This window comes from Miniopterus natalensis, chromosome 8 (genome assembly GCF_054644295.1).
Source record: "Miniopterus natalensis isolate mMinNat1 chromosome 8, mMinNat1.hap1, whole genome shotgun sequence".
NCBI classification, from domain to species: Eukaryota; Metazoa; Chordata; class Mammalia; order Chiroptera; family Miniopteridae; genus Miniopterus; species Miniopterus natalensis.
The window spans coordinates 55,575,408-55,596,825 of NC_142088.1; the positions used below are offsets into that span (position 1 = coordinate 55,575,408).

At 38.0% G+C, this 21,418-nt stretch overlaps 1 protein-coding gene across 1 annotated transcript in view; it reads left to right on the top strand.

Annotated features, from left to right (window-relative positions):
- NEB (nebulin) overlaps positions 1-21,418 on the top strand; it is a 183,065-nt gene that overhangs the window by 81,039 nt on the left and 80,608 nt on the right. The window contains exons 60-78 of the mRNA XM_087819858.1: positions 990-1,097; positions 2,323-2,634; positions 3,221-3,424; positions 4,154-4,258; positions 5,304-5,411; positions 6,507-6,818; positions 7,767-7,970; positions 8,631-8,735; positions 9,679-9,786; positions 11,139-11,450; positions 12,885-13,088; positions 14,122-14,226; positions 14,367-14,474; positions 14,847-15,158; positions 15,826-16,029; positions 17,049-17,153; positions 18,047-18,154; positions 19,602-19,913; positions 20,720-20,923. Coding sequence (XP_087675984.1) covers positions 990-1,097; positions 2,323-2,634; positions 3,221-3,424; positions 4,154-4,258; positions 5,304-5,411; positions 6,507-6,818; positions 7,767-7,970; positions 8,631-8,735; positions 9,679-9,786; positions 11,139-11,450; positions 12,885-13,088; positions 14,122-14,226; positions 14,367-14,474; positions 14,847-15,158; positions 15,826-16,029; positions 17,049-17,153; positions 18,047-18,154; positions 19,602-19,913; positions 20,720-20,923 — 3,540 coding nt within the window. The remainder of the gene's footprint in view (positions 1-989; positions 1,098-2,322; positions 2,635-3,220; positions 3,425-4,153; positions 4,259-5,303; positions 5,412-6,506; positions 6,819-7,766; positions 7,971-8,630; positions 8,736-9,678; positions 9,787-11,138; positions 11,451-12,884; positions 13,089-14,121; positions 14,227-14,366; positions 14,475-14,846; positions 15,159-15,825; positions 16,030-17,048; positions 17,154-18,046; positions 18,155-19,601; positions 19,914-20,719; positions 20,924-21,418) is intronic.

Sequence of the window (21,418 nt, forward strand, 5' to 3'; positions counted from 1 at the left end):
AAACTCAAAATCTCATATTTGTTACTACTGAAGTTAGGTTCAAGGACACATTAGTGTGAGAGGCAAACCTCGGAATTGGGTTCCGCATCCAGGCACAGGCCACACTGCAGCAGGACAGTCAGCTCTGCCCCTCTCAGGGTGAGGTCCTGCTTGGAGCCCAGAGACACAGAGGAGGGCACTGAGCTTGTTCCTAGAGCGAGCCGTTTAAGGCTGAGCTGGGCATAGCCAGTTATCCCTCCCCTACCAGTGAGATAAATCAGTAAATCAGGGTACCTCTCCAGTGGCAGAGAGTAAAGGTGCGGAGAAAGGAATAAAGCCAGAGATAAGATAATTGAGCTCCTTTTCTAAAAAGAAAACCTCAGGCAGGGAAAGAAGTGCTTTCCATTACAACACTGATTACTGTTTGCTTTTTAAGTAAAATGCAATTTTATAGGTGCATGTTTTACTAATATGATACAGCTAAAATTTAGAATAAAAGTTGTGATGATGGTCATTATCTACGTTTTAAATTGTACTTCAATCTTTTGCTCATTTATTTTCTAAAAATGATAAAATATTACATGAATGTCAAAAAATTTTAAGTAATAAAGAAATGAGTAAAAGTACATAAGTATATATATTATAAGCAAATAAATTAAACATATTGTTCTGCGGTTTCTTTTTCACTTAGAAATACCTTTAGATTGATGCTTTATCCATCAATCTACATTAGTAGATTATATTAATCTATGTTATGCATAATGTATCATATTAATCTATTATATATCATCATAGATTATCAATCTATGCTATTACTCATTGATATATCTCATTTGTTTCTAATGCTATTTAGTTTTTTGGTAAGATATGGTTTATTTACTTTCAATATTGCTAGAATTTTAAATCGTTTCTAGAGCCTGTCCTTCTTTAAATGATGTGGTATGTCACCTGATGACCTCCAAATGGTTGCTGGCGAACCTATTGCTTTAACTCTGACTTTCTTTCTATAGACTCTGTATAAACTTGCCAATGAAGAAGCCAAGAAGAAAGGCTATGACTTGCGAAGTGATGCCATCCCAATTGTGGCAGCCAAGGCCTCCAGAGACATCGTCAGTGACGTGAGTAAACACCACTTTGAGTATCTACATGGCCGGATGGGGTCGGGGGTCATCACGGTCATTATTACAACAGGAAGATGCATCTGGGTGCCAATTAAAGTACATTTATTGTGATTTAAATGAAAGAAATGCTTTTCATTAGAAAAAGTTCTTTCATATTTTTAACTCCAAGAGTTAATATTCAGGTCCCATAGAGAAGGGGTATCCTAAACTTCAGCATAAAATTGAATTTGAATTTACAATTGCTCATGTATACCATTATGAAACATTCATCTCCATATTTTGAGCACATAGCCAACACAGAAATAAGAAAATGCCAGAAAAGTTAAAAAAAAAATAACTTGGTTACATGTATTGGTTCAACATCAGAAAAGACCTGGTTACCACTAGGTCAAGGAAAATGCACCTTTCCCCAACTCTGGAATTTTGTCAACTATTTCTTTGAAAAATTACCTTAAGTGCTTTCTTCAGAGTTCTTTTTAAACAAAAACAGAAAAGCAAAGCCAAAAAACAAAAGTTAACAAAAAGGTGAGCCTGATTTCTCTTTCTGCTGTCTCTGAGGGAAGTGGGTCCTTTGGTGGAGAATTCAGACTTCCATAAATATACATTAGGATTTGTGTGATGATGTTACCTCAAGTGGAGAGGAAATAATCCAGAGTCAGCACTTACCACCACCTCCAACAGTATGACTTCTTGTAGTTATAGAATCTGTTTTCTTACTTGAGGAATCCCAATGAAGCTCAGTCAAATTAGATCTCTGTCAGAGCAAGCCACACAGGATGGAAAGCCCAAGCCAGTCCTGTCAGGGAGCCCAGTGACCCAGTAAAAGTCAGCAGAGCCTGATTTGGGTAACAGGTGGCTTGGAGGGTGGACTCGGGAATTGCATTCTCAAAATTTTATGTAAAGCTCCTGGGTTAGTGATTTCACTGGCCCAAGATGAAGAACAACCAGCATACAATTCCAACTGATTGTCTTACAAGCGTTGCTACTTTTGTTTCCAGGGACTTAATGTCTAAAAAACACAAAACTGTGTAGTTTGTCATATCTTCCCATTAGAGTATTGTTGTGAAGTCTAATAGGAGTTTAGCATGAGGAGATTAGTTGATATTCAGGTGATTCCATTTCTCTGCAAGAATTACCAATTTTAAAATAATAAACTTTTAAATTAATGACTTTTAGCCCTTTCTGTTTATTTTTATTTTTAAGATAACTGCTTTTATTTCAGTACAAATACAAAGATGGTTACCGCAAGCAGCTCGGCCACCACATTGGAGCCCGGGACATCAAAGATGACCCCAAGATGATGTGGTCCATGCATGTGGCCAAGATCCAGAGTGACAGGGAGTACAAGAAGGACTTTGAGAAGTCGAAGACCAAGTTCAGCAGCCCCGTGGACATGCTGGGGGTGGTGCTGGCCAAGAAGTGCCAGACCTTGGTCAGTGACGTGGACTACAAGAACTACCTGCACCAGTGGACGTGCCTGCCCGACCAGAACGACGTCATCCACGCTCGGCAGGCCTATGAAATCCAGAGCGACGTGAGTACTGAGGCCCAGTACATGCTGCTGGTGACCGCGCTCGCGATAGTAATACAGCGATTTTCAACCAGTGTGCCCCAAGAGTTTTTAAAACATGCAATACCTGACTATTTAATCACAGGCACTGACCTTTTTTCCCTTAGATTGTCAAATTAAAATGTGACGACCAACACAAAAATAGCTGTCCAGTGTGAATGACTCAAAATGATACCTTTTCTTTCAGATCAGCAAAAAATATAACATATTTTTTGGTGTGCCATAGAATTTTAGTAATTAGTTTATGTGTGCCATGAGATTTAAAAACAAAAAAAGTTGAAAATAACTGTAGTAATACATAGATAATGGTCTAGGATTAGATAAAGCTCTCAGAAAGAATAAAGCTTTTCCTCCTCACCCCTCATTCGTTGTGCCTTACTTTTCTTTAGAGAAAACATAACACATGAAGCTACATCCAACTGGCCTTCATGTTTTAAAAGACACAGACACGGAGTTTGCCTATCCAAGTTTTCCAGTCTTTTTCTTTTCTTCTTGAAATCAAGCGTCATCACAGCCTTAGTAATACTTGCTTTTGTGTTTATCTCACCAGAACATTTATAAATCAGATCTCCAGTGGCTGAGAGGCGTTGGCTGGGTCCCCATCGGGTCTCTGGATGTGGTGAAGTGCAAGAGAGCTGGGGAGATCCTGAGTGACAACATCTACCGCCAGCCTCCAGACAAGCTGAAGTTCACCAGCGTGACTGACTCCCTGGAGCAGGTGCTGGCAAAGAACAACGCCCTCACCATGAACAAGGTGAGCCTCCAATTTGGGGGAAAGTAAAACAGGACTGTATGTTCCTGAGAATATTGATAATTAATCTTTTTTGTTTTATTCAATTGCCATCCTACGTATAGTGATGTGGTTGAGTTTTTTAGTCAGTTTCATTAGGATTCCAAAAATATATGTGGGGATTTCTGCTTCGACATCTCTTGTGTAATAGCCAAAGTTTAGAACAGGAGAGCTGTTTGGTGTGCAAACTGTTTGAAGTCTCTGAGAGTTATTCATGGTTTGGTATCAAGGTTTCTTTCTTGTCAGATGCTCATCTAGGTAAGTCTAGAACAAACGAGATAAATGCACATCTCCATAACATTTATAAAGAAAGAAATCTAGAGATGGCTAATCCAGGTGCATTTGCAGTTAACAAACAAACAACAAGCAAAACTATGAGAAGGGTTTGTTTCTATAGCCACAGTACGTATGCGTGTGCATAGATGCTTGGAAAACACTTGCTTTTCATTTAATTGGAATGGAGGTGATCTTGAAAAGAAACACGCACGTTTACTGGTAATATCTTAGTCTAAATTTATATTTAGTGATAATAAATATCTTGTAATATCAAGGAGACTGAGGAGTATTGGTGTAAAACCCACAGCACAGATAGTGAGGATGGTGGCTTTCAACTTTGTCATGATCTCTAAATTGCAAACTCCTGTTTACAGCAAACGTTGTGCCTATAATTCATTAACCTTTTTATCTTCACAGCGTTTATACACAGAAGCCTGGGACAAAGACAAGACCCAAGTCCACATCATGCCTGATACCCCTGAAATTACTTTGGCAAGACAAAATAAAATAAATTATAGTGAGGTAAGACCATGTATTTTATTTCCTTGATCTGACCACATTGACCTTTGCTATTATAGTAGAAAGATCAGAATTATGGATTTAATTCTCATGTGGAACAACTAGTTTTTATTTTTTATGCCCATTATCCTACCCTGAATTTATGTATTTTTGTATTCAAAAAGTAGATAGGTAGGTAGATAGAGAAACAGATAAATACAAAAGTTTCTCCATATCAGGAGGAGGGAAAAAGTTCTCAAAGTCAACTATTAATGATTGAAACAAATTGTAATTTTAAAAAAATAATAACTATTATTATTTATCAGATTAGTACTTGCTTCCAATTTGTCCCATGGGTTTTTCTTCAGTTACTCATCTGTAAAACAGGATACAAATACCTATCTTGAAGAATTTCTGTGATGACTAAATGAGGTCAGATGTATAACATGCCCAGTGTGGAGCCTGGTACAAAATAGTTGCTTAGTAACTTTAATTGTTTCCCTTCACACTCAAGCCATTATGAAAATTAGATTTTTAATATGCTCAAAATAACTTGAGGTTTTTTTTGTTTCTTTACAACAACTGAAAGAGGATTCTTAAATTTATGCATTTTAGAATTGTCTGAGGACAGTTGCATTATCTCCAGCTAAATTTGTCATCATATATCTTTGCAGTCCAGAAACACTGCTGCAGAAACAGCTTCTTACCTAATTATTCTTGACAAAGAATTTTCTGGTTTATTCAGGAAGAATTCTGATTTCTTGTGTGTGTGCGTGTGTTCATTTTTAACAAAAGGGGGAAAAGAGACTTTTCTTCAGTTTGAGAACACTGAAAATTTTAAGTACTCATTTTCAAGACTTGGCCACATTCATTGCTTTACCCATAGTAATTACTTTTGCCTAATATAATGTAGCCCTAAAGAAGAGGCATGCTTATATCTTTTTAAAATACATTTAAGGCTGAATATACTAGTGCAGTCCTGCATCCAAAAGTAGTCTTCCTTCGGCAAAAATACCTTTTTAAAGGGAAAGCGAGTACTGTATCTAAAAGGTACTACTTCTGTCCTCAGAGCCTCTACCGCCAGGCCATGGAAGAAGCCAAGAAAGAAGGCTATGACTTGAGAAGCGACGCCATTTCCATCGTGGCTGCCAAGGCCTCCAGGGACATTGCCAGTGATGTAAGAGCTGACCAAGTCCCTACCTTTGTTACCAACAGGCCCGCCCCTGCATAGGAACCACATTATTGGAACACAGCTGGAAGCCTCTTCGGTCATCCTCCACCTTAGCCACCCCTATTGTTAGGCAAATAAGTTGAGGCTTTGAGACAGCAGGTAACCTGCCCAAGATCACAAGCATCATAGGACAAAGCCTGGTTTGAAATGCGGTTCCTTTGATTCTTGTCATTTGGGCTTTGCTTAATAAAACTGAGTGTCTTGATTAAAGTTACTTGGACATATGCTGAGCTACTCCTAAAACCTCATGAGCTCGCCTCAGGATACACCCAGAGCAAAAATTCCAGGAAAGAAGTTTAACTGAGTTCTCCCCATGACTTGAGTTGCAAAAACAAAAAACAAAAAAACAATACATTTCCCGGCTGAGGCCTCCAGGGACATTGAAGTATCCACAAAATCAGCATTCCTTTACCCTAAAAATAAAAACATCAGATTCTTTGACAACCTAAACATTAATACTAAAGTAACAATAGTGTCCACTTTAATAGGTTTTTCCTTTTTTCATATAAACAACATATAAAATTTACCATCTTAACCATTATGAAGTGTATAGTTCTATATAGTGTTAGGTATGTTCTCACTTCTTCATCTTGCAAAACTGAAACTCTATATCCATCAAACAACAAAAACTGCCGTTTTTTAACTACTCCCCAGATTGTTTGTGCAGAGGAAATTATTTCTCAGAATGCTTTAGAAAAATAGAATTAATGAACCACATAAACTCATCTCAGATGTACCCACCCACATGACCGACTTCTGAGACACTGTCCCTCTAACTGAGCTCACCCTTTCAGGGTTCACTTTTTGTCAGTATAAAACATTTAGCTTAATATAAAGGAATCGTTGTGGAGTTATGCTGTGGGAGTGGGAAAGTGAGCACCCCCTTCTTTGGGAGTCAGCAAGTCCCGGTGCAGTAGCATCACAGCGGTGCGTGGCGAAGCTCCCCTCGTGTCTTAAGGATCTCACAGAAAAGCATCACCGCAGAGAGGGCAGGGAACAGCCCTTCATGCTTCCTCCTCATTACTGGCTTCTCTCTTTCAGTACAAATACAAAGAAGCTTATCGTAAGCAGTTGGGTCACCACATTGGTGCCCGGGCAATCCATGATGACCCCAAGATGATGTGGTCCCTTCACATTGCCAAAGTGCTGAGCGACCGCGAGTACAAGAAAGAATTCGAGAAATACAAGACCAGGTACAGCAGCCCAGTGGACATGCTGGGTATCGTGTTGGCCAAGAAATGTCAGACCTTGGTCAGTGACGTGGACTATAAACATCTCCTCCATGAGTGGACGTGCCTGCCCGACCAGAATGACGTCATCCACGCTCGGAAAGCTTACGACCTCCAGAGCGACGTGAGTATTTCTGATGCTGGCTCTGGGCGTTGAAAGCAGATCTTAAACGTGTCCACGGGTTCCGACTAGTGCCAATGGACTGGAATTTGTTGGTATATTTCTAAATAGTATACAGTTGAATGTTCGAAAACAGTTTCCCATTGGTACACTACAATTTATTGCACAACTTTTCTTCCCCAAAAGTTATATGTAAAAGAGGAAATAAAGTATATGTTATTAATTTTATACAGGTATATTTCTTCCTGGTGATTCGGGCTTCCTTTGTCTGAGTTAGATGAAACTTAGTCCCCAAAAACATATAACTACACATTTCTTGGCAGAAGTGGTAGAAATGCGTGTATATGTCGATGGAGGATAGTACGAAGAGAGTTGGGAAACAGAAGTATATTATACTACATTATTTTAACAAACATTCATATTTTATACCTACTGACAGGAAAATACTAAGTCATTCTTATCTTTTTCATGATGTTTTATTGAGTTGTACACTTGAAACCTGTATGGTTTTGTGAACCAATGTCACCCTAATAAATTTAAAAAATTAATAATAAAATAAAGTAAAATAAAATAAAGTTGGTTCTTGAATAAAAAATAATCTAATTCTTATTAACAATTAGCATGTCCTATTAAGAATTAAATAAAATGAATAATTAGGGAAATCTCTAATATACCATCTTGTGTAAAAATTTTATAATACACTCAAGGCCATGACTGTCTTTTGCTTTAAAAGAAAAAAAATCTCTCACAATTCTTGGTATAATCCTCTGTACCAAAAAATGCTTAGGAAAAAAATATACTGAAGATTCAATATTTATGAATGAATGAGGGACTGTGCTGGAAGCTTTATCTGTTTATCAAGACTTTGTATATTCTCTAATCTGAGCCATTTTGTGACTATGATTCTGAAACACCAATTAATAAATGTCTTTTTTATCTGTTGATTTGCAGAATTTGTATAAGTCAGACCTTGAATGGATGAAGGGTATTGGTTGGGTTCCAATTGGCTCCTTGGAAGTTGTTAAAGCCAAGAGGGCCACAGAGATACTGAGTGATAAGATCTACCGTCAGCGTCCGGATGCACTGAAATTTACCTGTATAACTGACACCCCAGAGCAGGTGCTGGCAAAGAGCAATGCTATAAACATGAATAAGGTGAGTCTTCACTCCTTCCCATTAGATATCAAAATTCACCATAGAAAAGGTAAAAATTCTGACACATTACTACATTTTAAAGACGCCTATAGAGTTTCTGACACCTTTAAAAATGACTTCTCCATTGTAATTAATACTTCAAAATATTAAACTGATGTTAAAAATACTATGTGCCAGCCCAGCCAGCTTAGCTCAGTAGTTGAGTGTCGACCTATGAACCAGGAGGTCACGGTTTGATTCCCGGTCAGGCCACATGCCCGGGTTTGGGGCTTGATCCCAGTAGGGGGCGTGCAGGAGGCAGCCGATCAGTGATTTTCTCTCATCATTGACGTTTCTGTCTCCCTCTCTTCTCTCTGAAATCAATTAACAAGAAAATTCTATGTGCCATAATTATTTTATAATTACAGATTTTAAATACTGCAACCCCAATTACACTTTTCAGAATTGTTAAAAATTTTAACAAGAAACAATAAAAACTCTGATCCAATGACATAGTGAGCTAAATACTCTTAGAAATAGTAATTTATCTACATAAAAGATAGGAATTTATGCAACTTTAATCATTTTATTTCTGCTTTGTGTAGAGGAGAGGTGACTGGCACATAATTTAAAAAGTGTCTGTGAACTCCAAAATAATTTTTCTCTCCCCCCCCCCCACAGCGCTTGTACACTGAAGCCTGGGACAATGATAAGAAAACAATCCACGTCATGCCCGATACCCCAGAAATCATGCTAGCCAAGCTCAACCGAATCAACTACAGTGACGTGAGTAAACGATCGCTCTTATAATGAACAGAAAGGCAAAAACAAACTGTTGTGTTTTCTGTTTGTGACTAATTTATTACACATACTCCAAACTAACATTGTCAGTAAGAGATAGTTCTCCCTTGATTCAATTTTGGGCTATGTGGTAGGTCTACAAAGTAGGCCAGCCGTTTAGCAACAGAATATCAGGGAATAGAATGCTTATGGAGGAATATCCCAACAAGAGTTATACTCCCCAGCCTTCCCCTACATGTCAGTGTGGGTATCAGGTCATTATTTTGTTCAATAGCTGTTTATTAGTCAGGCACCGGCTTGGAACTCACTTGATAATCAGTGGGTTGTTATGCCCTGAGTTGTTTTGCGGCTTTATTAATGTTCTGGTTACCATCTACTGTTATTCACAAGAATTTTTCTAGGTGTCTCATTCAGGACCAACATTTTCATCAGGGCAATGGTTCTGAACCCCTACTCTACAGATAGATCACGGTCTGTGATATAGTCCAGGACAAAGTGAGGAAAAATAAGGACAATGCATTGAGATTTTTATGATTCCAAATATATTCAGTTTTAAAATACTTTCCTTATGCTTTCTCCTTCTTTAGTATTAAAACGGCCTTTCTTTTATTTTATGATAGTGATAGTAAATAGGTTTGTTTTTTAAAAAATGTTTGTTTGGCAAAATAAAATTTTGGCAACCACATGCTGATCTCCACACCCCCGGCCCCAAATTTTTAAAATTTGTTAATCAATAAAATTTCAAAGTTTAGAACATGTGCCTTAAAATCCTTTCCTGCCTATGAAACCAAGTTTTGTACAAACCTACCCTAATACTTAACTTTGTGGATTTATTCCTGTAGTTTAAATGAGGGTGGAGAAAATGTAATAATTAACAGTTTTCTTTTTTATGAAAGGAGGAATGATTTAATGCCTCTTTTTTCTGCAGAAACTCTATAAACTTGCTTTGGAAGAGTCCAAGAAGGAAGGCTACGACTTGCGCTTGGATGCCATTCCAATCCGAGCAGCCAAGGCGTCAAGAGATATTGCTAGTGAAGTAAGTTGATCTTTTAAGAAGAGGCATTTCTTATTCAAAGGTGTTCACAAATGGAAGCTTTTGTAATTTTTCTTGACAGAATTTTTGTTGTGCCTACACGTCTCAATTTCATTTGGTGATTTCTCCATGTACAAAGTTGCAAATAAAAACAAAGTCCAAGATACTATGTCAATTATACCTATTAATCAATTAAAGGTAGAGATATTGTCTTTTTAAATAAATATTTTATGGACACTAAAAAGGGGTTCATAGTTTTGAGTGTTAGAAATTGAGCAGCAGTTGACCCAGGCATTTGTAAAAACATAACAAAACAAAACAAAAACATTGATAACACATGCAAATCAACCCGAACACTTACTTTTCTACCACTTCTATCCATTTATTCTGGCATTAAAAGGAGAGTCGATGATAGATGCATTTTAGAGTTTGGGTTCATACTTTGTAACCTTTAGTGAAGTTTTTCTACCCAGATGCCCCTAACTGGTTACAAGAACAAATTGAGAAGTAAACGAAGCTTTTTCTCAGTACCCACTTGTCTCTTCTCTCTGGTTCTTCCTTTCTCATGAGAAACATCTCGGGAGGGTATCTGCTGCCCTCATTCTGTACAAGGGCTGCTTAGAGCCCAAATCCAGACTTTCGTTTTTCTAGAAGGGTTTCATGCCTTAGATTTATGCTTTGTTCTTTCTATTATTATTTAAATTTTTTCTGACTGTTAAGCTGGAGAAGCCCACACTATGATCATCTCATGGCAAAATGGACCATAACATGTTATTATTGAATTTTAAAAGTAGAAAGAGTGTTGACCCAAGGCATGACTTTCTCACAGTGAAAGTTGAATGACATTTACAGGCCAATAAGGGAGGTATTTCCTGGTGAAACGGCCTAAATGTAGCCCATATCCTCAACCAAGGAATTCACTATAAATTCTAATTACAAGGACTATATTCTAAAATATTCTAAATATCAAAGTATATTTTAGGGGGGAAAAGCCACATCTTTAAATTAAGTAGATGCTGTTTTAGATTATACAAGATATTTTACTTTTACTTGTCAAGCAATCCAATGTAAACTAGGTAGTATAGTTTAGGAGGAAGGAACAAATATTAGGAACCAGAAGCTACTCTATTCCAGTCTCAACTATGCCACCTACTTGTGATGTGACTTTAAACGAATTACTTAACTCCCTTAAGCTTCAGGTTTCTATTTTATAAAATGGGGTTGGTAATATTAACCTTTCTCTCTCTCGCTAGTGATAGCAAAAATCGAAAGAAATAATGTGTGTATGAAATTGTGAAATGTGATATAAATGAGATATTCTTATCCTTAGACTCATATCCCTTTCTTTTTTTCAGTACAAGTACAAGGAAGGCTACCGTAAGCAGCTCGGCCACCACATTGGGGCCCGAAACATCAAAGACGACCCCAAGATGATGTGGTCCATGCATGTGGCCAAGATCCAGAGTGACAGGGAGTACAAGAAGGACTTTGAAAAGTCGAAGACCAAGTTCAGCAGCCCCGTGGACATGCTGGGGGTGGTGCTGGCCAAGAAGTGCCAGATCCTTGTAAGCGACATAGACTACAAGCATCCCCTGCATGAGTGGACCTGTCTGCCCGACCAGAATGACGTCATTCAGGCTCGGAAGGCCTATGATCTTCAGAGTGATGTGAGTGGGTCTAATGTTATTCAGCATGTGTTTAAAAGGTTTAAAAAAGAGGTTCTAACTTCTTTTGTGCCATGGAATCTTTTGACAATCTGGTAAAACGTATGGACAATGTCATAAAATGTCTAAGTTAAAAAATATATATATATACTTACACATATATGTGTGTATATGTGTATATATATGCATTCTTATTAACACATTAAATGAAAAGATCTAGCAGTGGGTGTAATAACTAGTTTAATTTCAAAGAAGTGATGAGCATAACTATGTCAAGGTGTCGGAATAGGATATGAAAACATTTGTGATTTCTATTGCCAACCAAGTCCCAAGTAGTGTTAATACTACTGGGATCTCTTGCCTAAGCTTCTAATGGAAAGAAATGCTATATTTCAGTTAAAGGTTAATGAAAATAAATACTTTATGTTTTTTTCTATCCAAGTTTATTGATATCAGATTAAGAATTCCTGATTTAACTTAACCTAATTTTCCAAATGAATTGATTGCATTATCATTTTTCTGACTACTTGACTTATAGGAAATATCTGTTATAACTTGTAATGGGAAATTTAGGAATGAATTATACACTGAGATAATTTATCTAAGACGCTGAAAACAATAGCTTCCTAGGAATATGTTAAGCACTTTTGTTGTCAGCTAGTAAATTGCCCTTAGGACTCAAATGCTACCTCATTGGTATTATTAGGGTCTAGCAAGTAGTCACTTTTGAAAGAATGATAAAAGTAATGGCATCGTAAAAAAGAGTTTCCAAAAAAGTCCATAAAAATAAAAAGGATTGTTACCACCCTTAATAATGAGAAAAATCCTCCTTCAAGCAATTATTTAAATTCAAAGAAGAAAGCTGAAAGAAAGATGAAATATTTTACTTGAATTATAACAAGAGAGGGGGACTGAAAATAAGATAAATAAGAGTAAAAATATATGTCCTCTTTGACTTAGAAGCATGTATATAGAATTATATGAAAAAAGACACCCTTTTTGTTGTTCCCAGGAAGCATGTGGTTAATTCAACATGTGGTCAGCCCAGTAGGATTCATCTTTTCTTCATATTACAGGACTGGCTGTGAAGGCCACTGCCCAGTTAGATAAGACCAAGCTGTATTCTCTCAGAGTATCAGCTCCCCCCGAGGAGGCATGGGCAATCAAATCAGAAAATAAACTTTGTATCAGGAGGCAGACAACAATTTCCCTAAAGTGGTTTTTTATCAAAGAAATCACATATTATTAGAGAGATTTCATGGGCCTTTAAAACAAAACTACCTTCAGGGACAAGGTGTTTAACTAGTTCCGCTACACCAAAGTGGGTCTTCCCAGAAATTTACTCAAGAATTACATTCTCTGTGTATGCTAAATCAGGATCAGACACCAGGTTGTCCAGGTAATTTCTATAAATATTTGGCCTTATTTCATTTTCAGGCTATTTACAAGGCTGATCTGGAGTGGCTGAAAGGCATTGGATGGGTGCCCATTGGCTCCGTAGAGGTCGAGAAGGTGAAGAGAGCTGGAGAAATCCTGAGCGACAGGAAGTACCGCCTGCCTGCAGACAAGCTCAAATTCACATGCATCACAGATACCCCAGAAATTGTCCTGGCAAAGAGCAACGCCCTCACAATGAGCAAGGTTAGTCTGCAGCTGTTTCCAGCTGCCCGGGCCATACCTCCCAGGACTGTGCCTCATAAAGTGGGAAATACATAACCACTTAGCATTTTGCTCTCAAGTCTGGGAGACATGGTGTTTGCAGCAGCGCCAGGGCCCAACTCAGATTAGTTGCTTGGCTTACACTTTCTCCTGAGGCTGTGGGAATCCACTGTGAAAAGCGAGCTGCTATTGCTGCTTTCAGTTTTATTACACAAGATACATGATCCGTTCTTTATTCCAGAGTTCTGGCAATCTGTTTATTGAGACTGGGCTAATTCTTTATCCAATGGGTAGGAGGCCTCGATACACACATTTTAGATTGAATTCGACTTATCTAAATTCTCCCACACCTGCCTGGACATCTTTCAAACATTTGGGTGGTGATACTGAGTGCTTGCTCAGGGAAGAATATGAAATTGGCTCTCAGTGAACTCCGGAGTTAGCGGTATTAAAACTCCAGAAATTCTATTCGATACCACACCCATCAGCAGCAACCACAGTGATAACAGCAATAAAAAACATCATAAAATTTGTTGAGTGCCTACTATCATTGATGCGTTTTATATATGTTATGGTTAATCTTCAAAAAATACTCAATAAAAAAAGATATGATTATCTCCCTCCAAGAAATGAGGAATACGGGTCATAATATACCTTTTTCAAGATCACACAACTTGGACATAAGTGGAGTTGGGTTTGAACTTGGGATTGACTCTGAAGTCTAGGGGTTTCTACTCTATCACAGTTCTGTAGCCAAGCTCCATCCCTGGAGTAAGCTTGAGTTTCACTGGATAAAAAGAATTGATAATTGAGATCCTTATGTTGTTTCATATTAGCTATGAAATGATCATATGGCTGTTTTAAATATTGCCGTGTTTGACTCTCTTCGCTACTCTTTGTTTCCCTCACCTCCAAATAACCTTAAAAAGGCTATTTTATACTTAAATGAGTTAAATTTGATAATAATTGTAATGTATTGACTTTTAAAAAGGAGTTTACCTCACTTCCCTCATAGCACTTATATACTGAAGCTTGGGATGCTGACAAAACTTCCATCCATGTGATGCCGGACACCCCAGAAATCATGCTGGCCAAGAGCAATTCTGTCAATATCAGCCAAGTAAGAAATTTCCTGATTGTCGTTTAAGCCTTCCTGCGAGTAATTAAAATGCTTTTTCTGTCTTACCACCTTCCTTTCTGGAATTGGCCTATTAACTTTCTGTAACACTTTTATTTTTCTGTTGCATATTATTCACTTAGAAACTTTACACCAAGGGATGGGATGAGTCAAAAATGAAGGACTATGACCTGAGAGCTGATGCTATTTCCATCAAAAGTGCCAAGGCCTCGAGGGACATCGCCAGCGATGTAAGTGCCCTCCCGAGCAACCATAGTGCAGCTGGTGGGCTGCACTTTGTAACTGTTCCACATGTATTCCTCCTGTCCTGCTTCCTACGTCCTAAGACCTTTCCCTTTGGTGTCACATAGAAGAAAAACTACACTTTGGAATTACAGTTAGAGTTGATGCAGGAAATGTTTCCACCAATGAAGATATATGATTACACTACAGTTGTGTTTATGATAGTATAAAATGTTGGTTTAAAATTACTCAGAGATGCCAAAATGTTTACAGTATAAAATTCTTACCTATTTGCTTGTGGGTGTTCATGTTTTCTGTACCTGTCGGTGTGTATATGGTCATAGAAGTGGGTCTCTAAACCTGTATTTCTGACATTTTAGTACAAATACAAAGAAGCTTATGAAAAACAGAAAGGCCACCACATCGGGGCCCAGAGCATTGAAGACGACCCCAAGATTATGTGTGCCATACACGCAGGCAAGATTCAAAGTGAAAGAGAGTACAAGAAGGACTTTGAGAAGTGGAAGACCAAGTACAGTAGCCCAGTGGACATGTTAGGCATCTTGCTGGCCAAGAAATGTCAGACACTGGTCAGCGACATTGATTACCGGAATATCCTGCATCACTGGACATGCTTACCTGACCAAAACGACATTATCCAAGCGAAGAGGGCCTATGACCTGCAGAGTGATGTATGTAACATGAACGCTGGGAAAGGTGGAATGGGAGGAAGTAGATTTACTAATTGTCCAGTCACTTCTTCTGTGGACAGGTCCATGAGTTGTGTACTGCACAACCCCGGGGGGTGCCATTCACATTGTTTAATAAAAAACCCATATTTAGGAGTTTGGGGAGCAAAGAATATAGATTAAAGAACCCTACTTGGGTCATGTCCTTTATTCCCTGGCCTATATTCCAGACTATTTCCTTCGTGTCATTTTTTTTTCCAATGAAAATATATTTCAGACACACTTAAAATTATATGGATGTTTTTTAAAAACTGCCACTACTGTACTATATCCAAAATACTGAATGGACTTTCCATGGGTCTCTTTTTACAGGATGAAAATGGAATTAGAGTCAACAAAATTTCCTTTAAAAAATATTTTTGTTTTATAATTTTTTAAAATATCAAACCATTATCATGAAATTTAACATTATTAATATTGTATTCATATTCATGGTTAGTATAAAGAATTATGCTTTTACAAATTACTCTTTCATTGATATTAAAACCCCCAAGTCATGCAAAATCTCAGGTTCTATTATTTTGGACCCACCATCTTCCCATGAACTTTATTTTTCAATTATGAGATGATGTCTAACACAGGAACAAAATTTCTGTCTAACACCTTTTAGAGTGTGTATAAGGCAGACCTGGAGTGGATGCGTGGCATCGGCTGGATGCCAGAAGGCTCAGTAGAAATGACCAGGGTGAAAGGTGCTCAAGACTTGATGAATGAAAGACTCTATCGGACGCGACCAGAAGCCTTGAAGTTCACTTGCATTACTGACACTCCAGAAGTTGTCCTGGCAAAAGCCAATTCTCTGCAAATCAGTGAGGTAAGAGCCATCTCACCTCAAGCTTTCCTTTTGTGGGGCTCTGTTATCAGATGAGGCCACCCACACTGGACAAGTGCGCTGTTCTTCTTCAAAGACTATAGTGATGGGCCCAGCCGGCGTGGCTCAGCGGTTGAGCGTCGACCTAGGATCCAGGCGATCGGGGTTCAATTCCCAGTCAGGGCACATGTCTGGGTTGCGGGCTCAATCAGTGACTCTCTCATCATTGATGTTTCTGTCTGTCTCTCTCTCTCTCCTTTCCTCTCTCTGAAATCAATAAAGATATATTAAAATAATAATAATAATAAGACTATAGTGATGGGAGCTCCTCTAAGTGTATTGACTAGTTCAGTGAAGTAGAACTCTGATGAATGCCAACATGCCTTTCCCCTACCACACACCTGGAAGCACTGAAATTAGAAAAATGTTACTCCATTATGATTCAGGAAAACAAATATTTATTTAAGTTCTATAAAATACTAAAACCTATGGCATAATGCTACATATTAAATGGTATAACAGTGTATTAGTCAGGGTTCTCCTGAGAAACAGAACCAATAGGATGTGTAGGACAGAGAGACTTGTTTTAAGGAATTGGCTCACACTGTTGTGGAGGTCGGCAAGTCCAATATCTGCTGGGTGGGCCACAGACTGGAGACCCAGGAAGGAGTTGCAGTTCAAGCCCAAAGGCAGTCAGCAGGCAGAATTACTTCTTGCTCAGAATTACTTCTTGCTATTAAGGCCTTTGACTGATTAGACAAAGCCCACCCACATTACAGAGGGTAATCTGCTTTACCAAAAGTCTACTGAGATGTCAGTCTCATCTTTAAAATACCTTCACAGAAACATCTGGAATCATGTTTGACCAAATATCTAGGAACTGTGGCTTATGCCAATTGACACAAAATTAATCATCACAAACATATAAAAAACATTTTTTGAGGTTAAATAGTCACTTAGACTTTGTTTCAGATCTCCATTCTCTGTTAAACATTGAAATAATATTTCCCTTCTCTCCACAGAAACTGTATCAAGAAGCTTGGAACAAAGACAAAACCAACATCAGCATTCCTTCCGACACACCAGTCATGCTGCAGGCCCAAATCAATGCCCTGCAAATCAGCAATGTAAGAGTCATGCATATAAAGTATAAATGTCTTTATGAGACAGTATCTGTCAGCTTATGGAGTGTGTTCTAATCGACAAATTACCTATCTTAGAAATGTTTACAGTTTTTCATGCTAGACACTTTCTCTTTAGCTACCATTCCCAATGCAATATGAATGGAAATTCTCTTTTAAATGTTAGTTTAGATACATGCTGGGCACCTGGACTGCAACATGTGGGACACCTGAATCTAATTGGTGTACTCCTTTCAACCTTGAAATAAATCATCGTCCTATATCCAATGTTTACAGCTCAGTTTCACTGTATGTTATTTAAGAATAATGAAATCCCTAGTTAAATGTCTCTATTGTCTTTATAGGTTTTTGATTGATCCAGAACTTTCTTGTTTGACATTTAAAGGCCATAAGAAAAACCAAAAGACAGCTTTTAATTATACACAAAGTGTGGGATATATATGATATCTATGTCACATCCCATTAACAGAGACCTCAAAAAAGTCAAAGGATGACATTAGAAAGAAAATCTGATCAAGTCTTATATGGTACCTTGTGAGGTTCACGGCTGATTCTTAGTTTTCATGTGTTATGTAATGAGATTTATTCAGATGTGGACCATATTGTGAGGAAGGCAAATATTCAAACATTAGTTTGAATTCAGATGTTTAGATTTAAGTGTTTAGTTGTTAGATTTTTACCTTTAAAATTTTAATCACAAGTATCTTGCACTCCACAAAGTAAATAACCAATAATCAAAAGAAGAACTCAGAAGTGACAGGGGTTTTTTTTTCTTATGTTTCCTTCATTGACATTATGCCTTGTGATTCATATGACTCCTTTGAGTGCATGCACTTATTTTCAGTTCTTGTAAACAAACCTGTATTTTCCCTCAATAGAAACTCTACCAGAAAGACTGGAATGAGGCCAAGCAGAAAGGCTATGACATACGAGCAGATGCCATTGAAATCAAGCATGCCAAAGCCTCCAGAGAAATTGCCAGCGAGGTACGGCTCCTTGTTTCCTTGTGGTCTTCCTCTGTACAACAAATAGGCAGAGTATTCTTCAAGAGTTTAGGTGTTTTTAAAAAATCTATGCAAATGATTGCATGTTGTCTTACACTAAAGACTATATTTAAAACCATTAAAATGGAGTAAAAACCATTAAGGTAAGCCTAGACGAGGTATCTGTGTAAAAACTTCTAAGTTGTTTCTAAGTAGAAGACAAATGTTGGGAAGAGCCTGTGTGAAACTCTTGGTAAAAATTCAGAAACCAATACGATGTGATTTTACCCCCAAAATATTTATGACTTGCTCCATAAATATAAGCCACAGATGAAGGTGTCAAGCAAGAAGACTTAAGAATGAAATCACATTTTATAAACAAGATTTTATACTGGGGGCTTAGGTATAATGCTCTTAGTAAGCTTTTGAAGTTCATTTAACAGTAATTTTAAAACTTACTAAGAGTCAGAACAATTATCCTTTGAAGTCCCTTCTACTCAGCTCCAACTCTTTAAGCCGCCTTTGTGCCCTTCCTCCCAGTTCCTCTCTAGTTTTTATTTCATGTGTCCAGCTGTTCCTTCCTCATCATTTTTATCCCTAAAACCATAGCCGAGCGCAGTATCTGCCTTATTCCTGTTCTTTCTATCTCCCTTTTGTCCAGACTTGCCTACGTTATCTAAATATGGGAAAGAGAGAGAGACTATCTTACTCTAGTCCTAAGACACTTATGTCAAGTGTGGACTGGATGGACACTCTTGTCCACAGGTCTTTTACTGTCATCTTCTGATTCCAACCAGCAACTTTCCATTCCTGAAACATACACCTTGTCTGTCTCCTAAATCATGCATGACTTTTTCCTACCTGAGGTACCTTCAGGACCCTCGGGGGACCATCTGACCTAATGTTCCACCTGCCAGACAACCTTGGGGACAATGGTTACCCTTACTGTGCTTTATTTTCCCCATCTGAAATATGTGATAATAGTAGTACTACCACATAGAGATGTTGTGGGGGTTAAGTGAACTTGCAATTGCCACTGTCAACTATTTTTAACGAAAAAATTCAGCAATATCACGTGGATCTACCTAATACATTTGAAACACTCGTTCTAGTGTCTGGCATATAGTGATTGCTCAGAAAATGTTAGCTTTTTTTGTTGTTGTTGTTTAAAATAGTACAGATGTCCCTTTTTCTCCCCAATGACCCATTCCACCCACTATTATTATTTTTTTATTATTCTTGTTCACCACACTGTTTCCCTCCTGATTTAGTCATGTCCTCTATAAAACTACCTAAATAACCTTATCTAGTTTCCTTAAAGTGAGCTGACATATAATGACTGCCAATGTCAAGCCAATTTACATTAAGAAAATATTCTGAAAAGTAGTGAAAAGTCCTCTTAATACATTATTTTCATATGTCTTTTTTATCCGATTTTTCACAACTTTAGTACAAATACAAAGAAGGTTACCGTAAGCAACTGGGCCACCACGTGGGTTTCCGCAGCCTTCAAGATGACCCCAAATTGGTATGGTCTATACATGCTGCCAAGATCCAGAGTGACAGAGAATACAGGAAAGCGTATGAGAAGTCTAAAGGAATTTACAATACCCCCTTGGACATGATGTCAATTGTTCAAGCCAAGAGATGCCAGGTCCTGGTTAGCGACATTGATTATCGCAATTATCTGCACCAGTGGACGTGTCTGCCGGATCAGAATGATGTGATCCAGGCCAAGAAAGCCTACGAGCTGCAGAGCGATGTACGTATATTATCACCGGGCCCTTGGGGAGATGTGTGTCTGTGTGTTTAATCACAGTCTGTTCCCTAGGGACGTAATTTAACTGGTTATCTTAATAGAACCTAGTATATTCTCTACATTTCGTGATAGAGTCTTTCTGAACATTTTTTATCTTGGAGAGGATTCCTTATGTGACAAGGCCTGTTCATCAAGATGAAAATCACTCTGCTGTCCTATGTAATTAGGTAGAAAAGTCCAGTCCCAGGTGTTCTGATCCCATAAACTTGCATTGCATTGCAGATGCATGATCAGTTATCTAAACTTCAGAAACAGGTTAAGCATAAGAAAATTTGGAATTTCAAGTTTATCTGGTGCATACAGGAAAAAAATATATATATCATATTTTATATAGAGAGAAAGGCGTATACAGATATAGATATGTATTTTTTCTCATTATACATGCTTCTAAGGACCTTTTCTCCCCCTAAATTCCTACAGATGATATTCCCAGTCGTACATAAAAGTCAGATTTCAAGTGGTGAGCACAGAAGCTCAACCTTGTATTTTATGGCATTGCTGTCTGTCATTCCCCAAGTACCACTTCTCAGCCCTGCTCCAATTCCTGTAGGATAGATACCGTGAACTTCTCCCAGAGATGTGTGCCAGAGACATCACACCCAAATGTTAACTTTTAATGCTGATCCTTGAATTAAATGGGATTGGCCACCAAGCTGATTTCAATAGAGATCATGTGCAGCCACATGCTGGCGTTGTGCCCTAGTACAAATTTGACTCTTCTGCCCTCTGTGGTCCTCTCCTTCATGTAGAATGTGTACAAGTCAGACCTGGAGTGGTTGAAGGGTATCGGATGGTTGCCAGAGGGTTCTGTGGAAGTGGTGAGAGTGAAGAATGCTCAAGATCTCCTCAATGAAAAACTGTATCGTACAAAGCCTGAGGCCCTCAAATTCACCAGCATTGCTGATACGCCTGAAGTCATTCTGGCAAAAACCAATGCTCTACAGATCAGTGAGGTAAGCTGTGAACTTTAAACTGCTAATACCAGCATCAGAATCTTGAAGATACATGTATCCAGATAGAATCTTATATGGTCAGTCAATTAACAGTAGCCACAGTTCATTTGCTTAGATAACTCTTTGGTCAATATAAGAGTTGGGCATCTTCACGTTTCACAGGCTCTGATGTATACTTTGAACACATTTTAAGACCTTGCCTATAATACAGGTCAACCAGTTAATACCATAATCACAAAACTGCCACTTTTTTTTGGTATTCAATCATAAAATAAGTTGAAAAGTCTAGAGGCAGAAACATTAGACATTATGATAGTTATTTTAGTTAAGAGAGCCAGGACATTTTTAGCAATATGGAATATCATAGTTACCTGCAATGTGGGTTTAACTGTCTGATAATTACATGTGAGTAAATGCAAAAGAATTATGTTACTACCGTGTTTCTGACTCACTTTGCATTTATATTATATTACACATGAATGTATTCCACTTGTT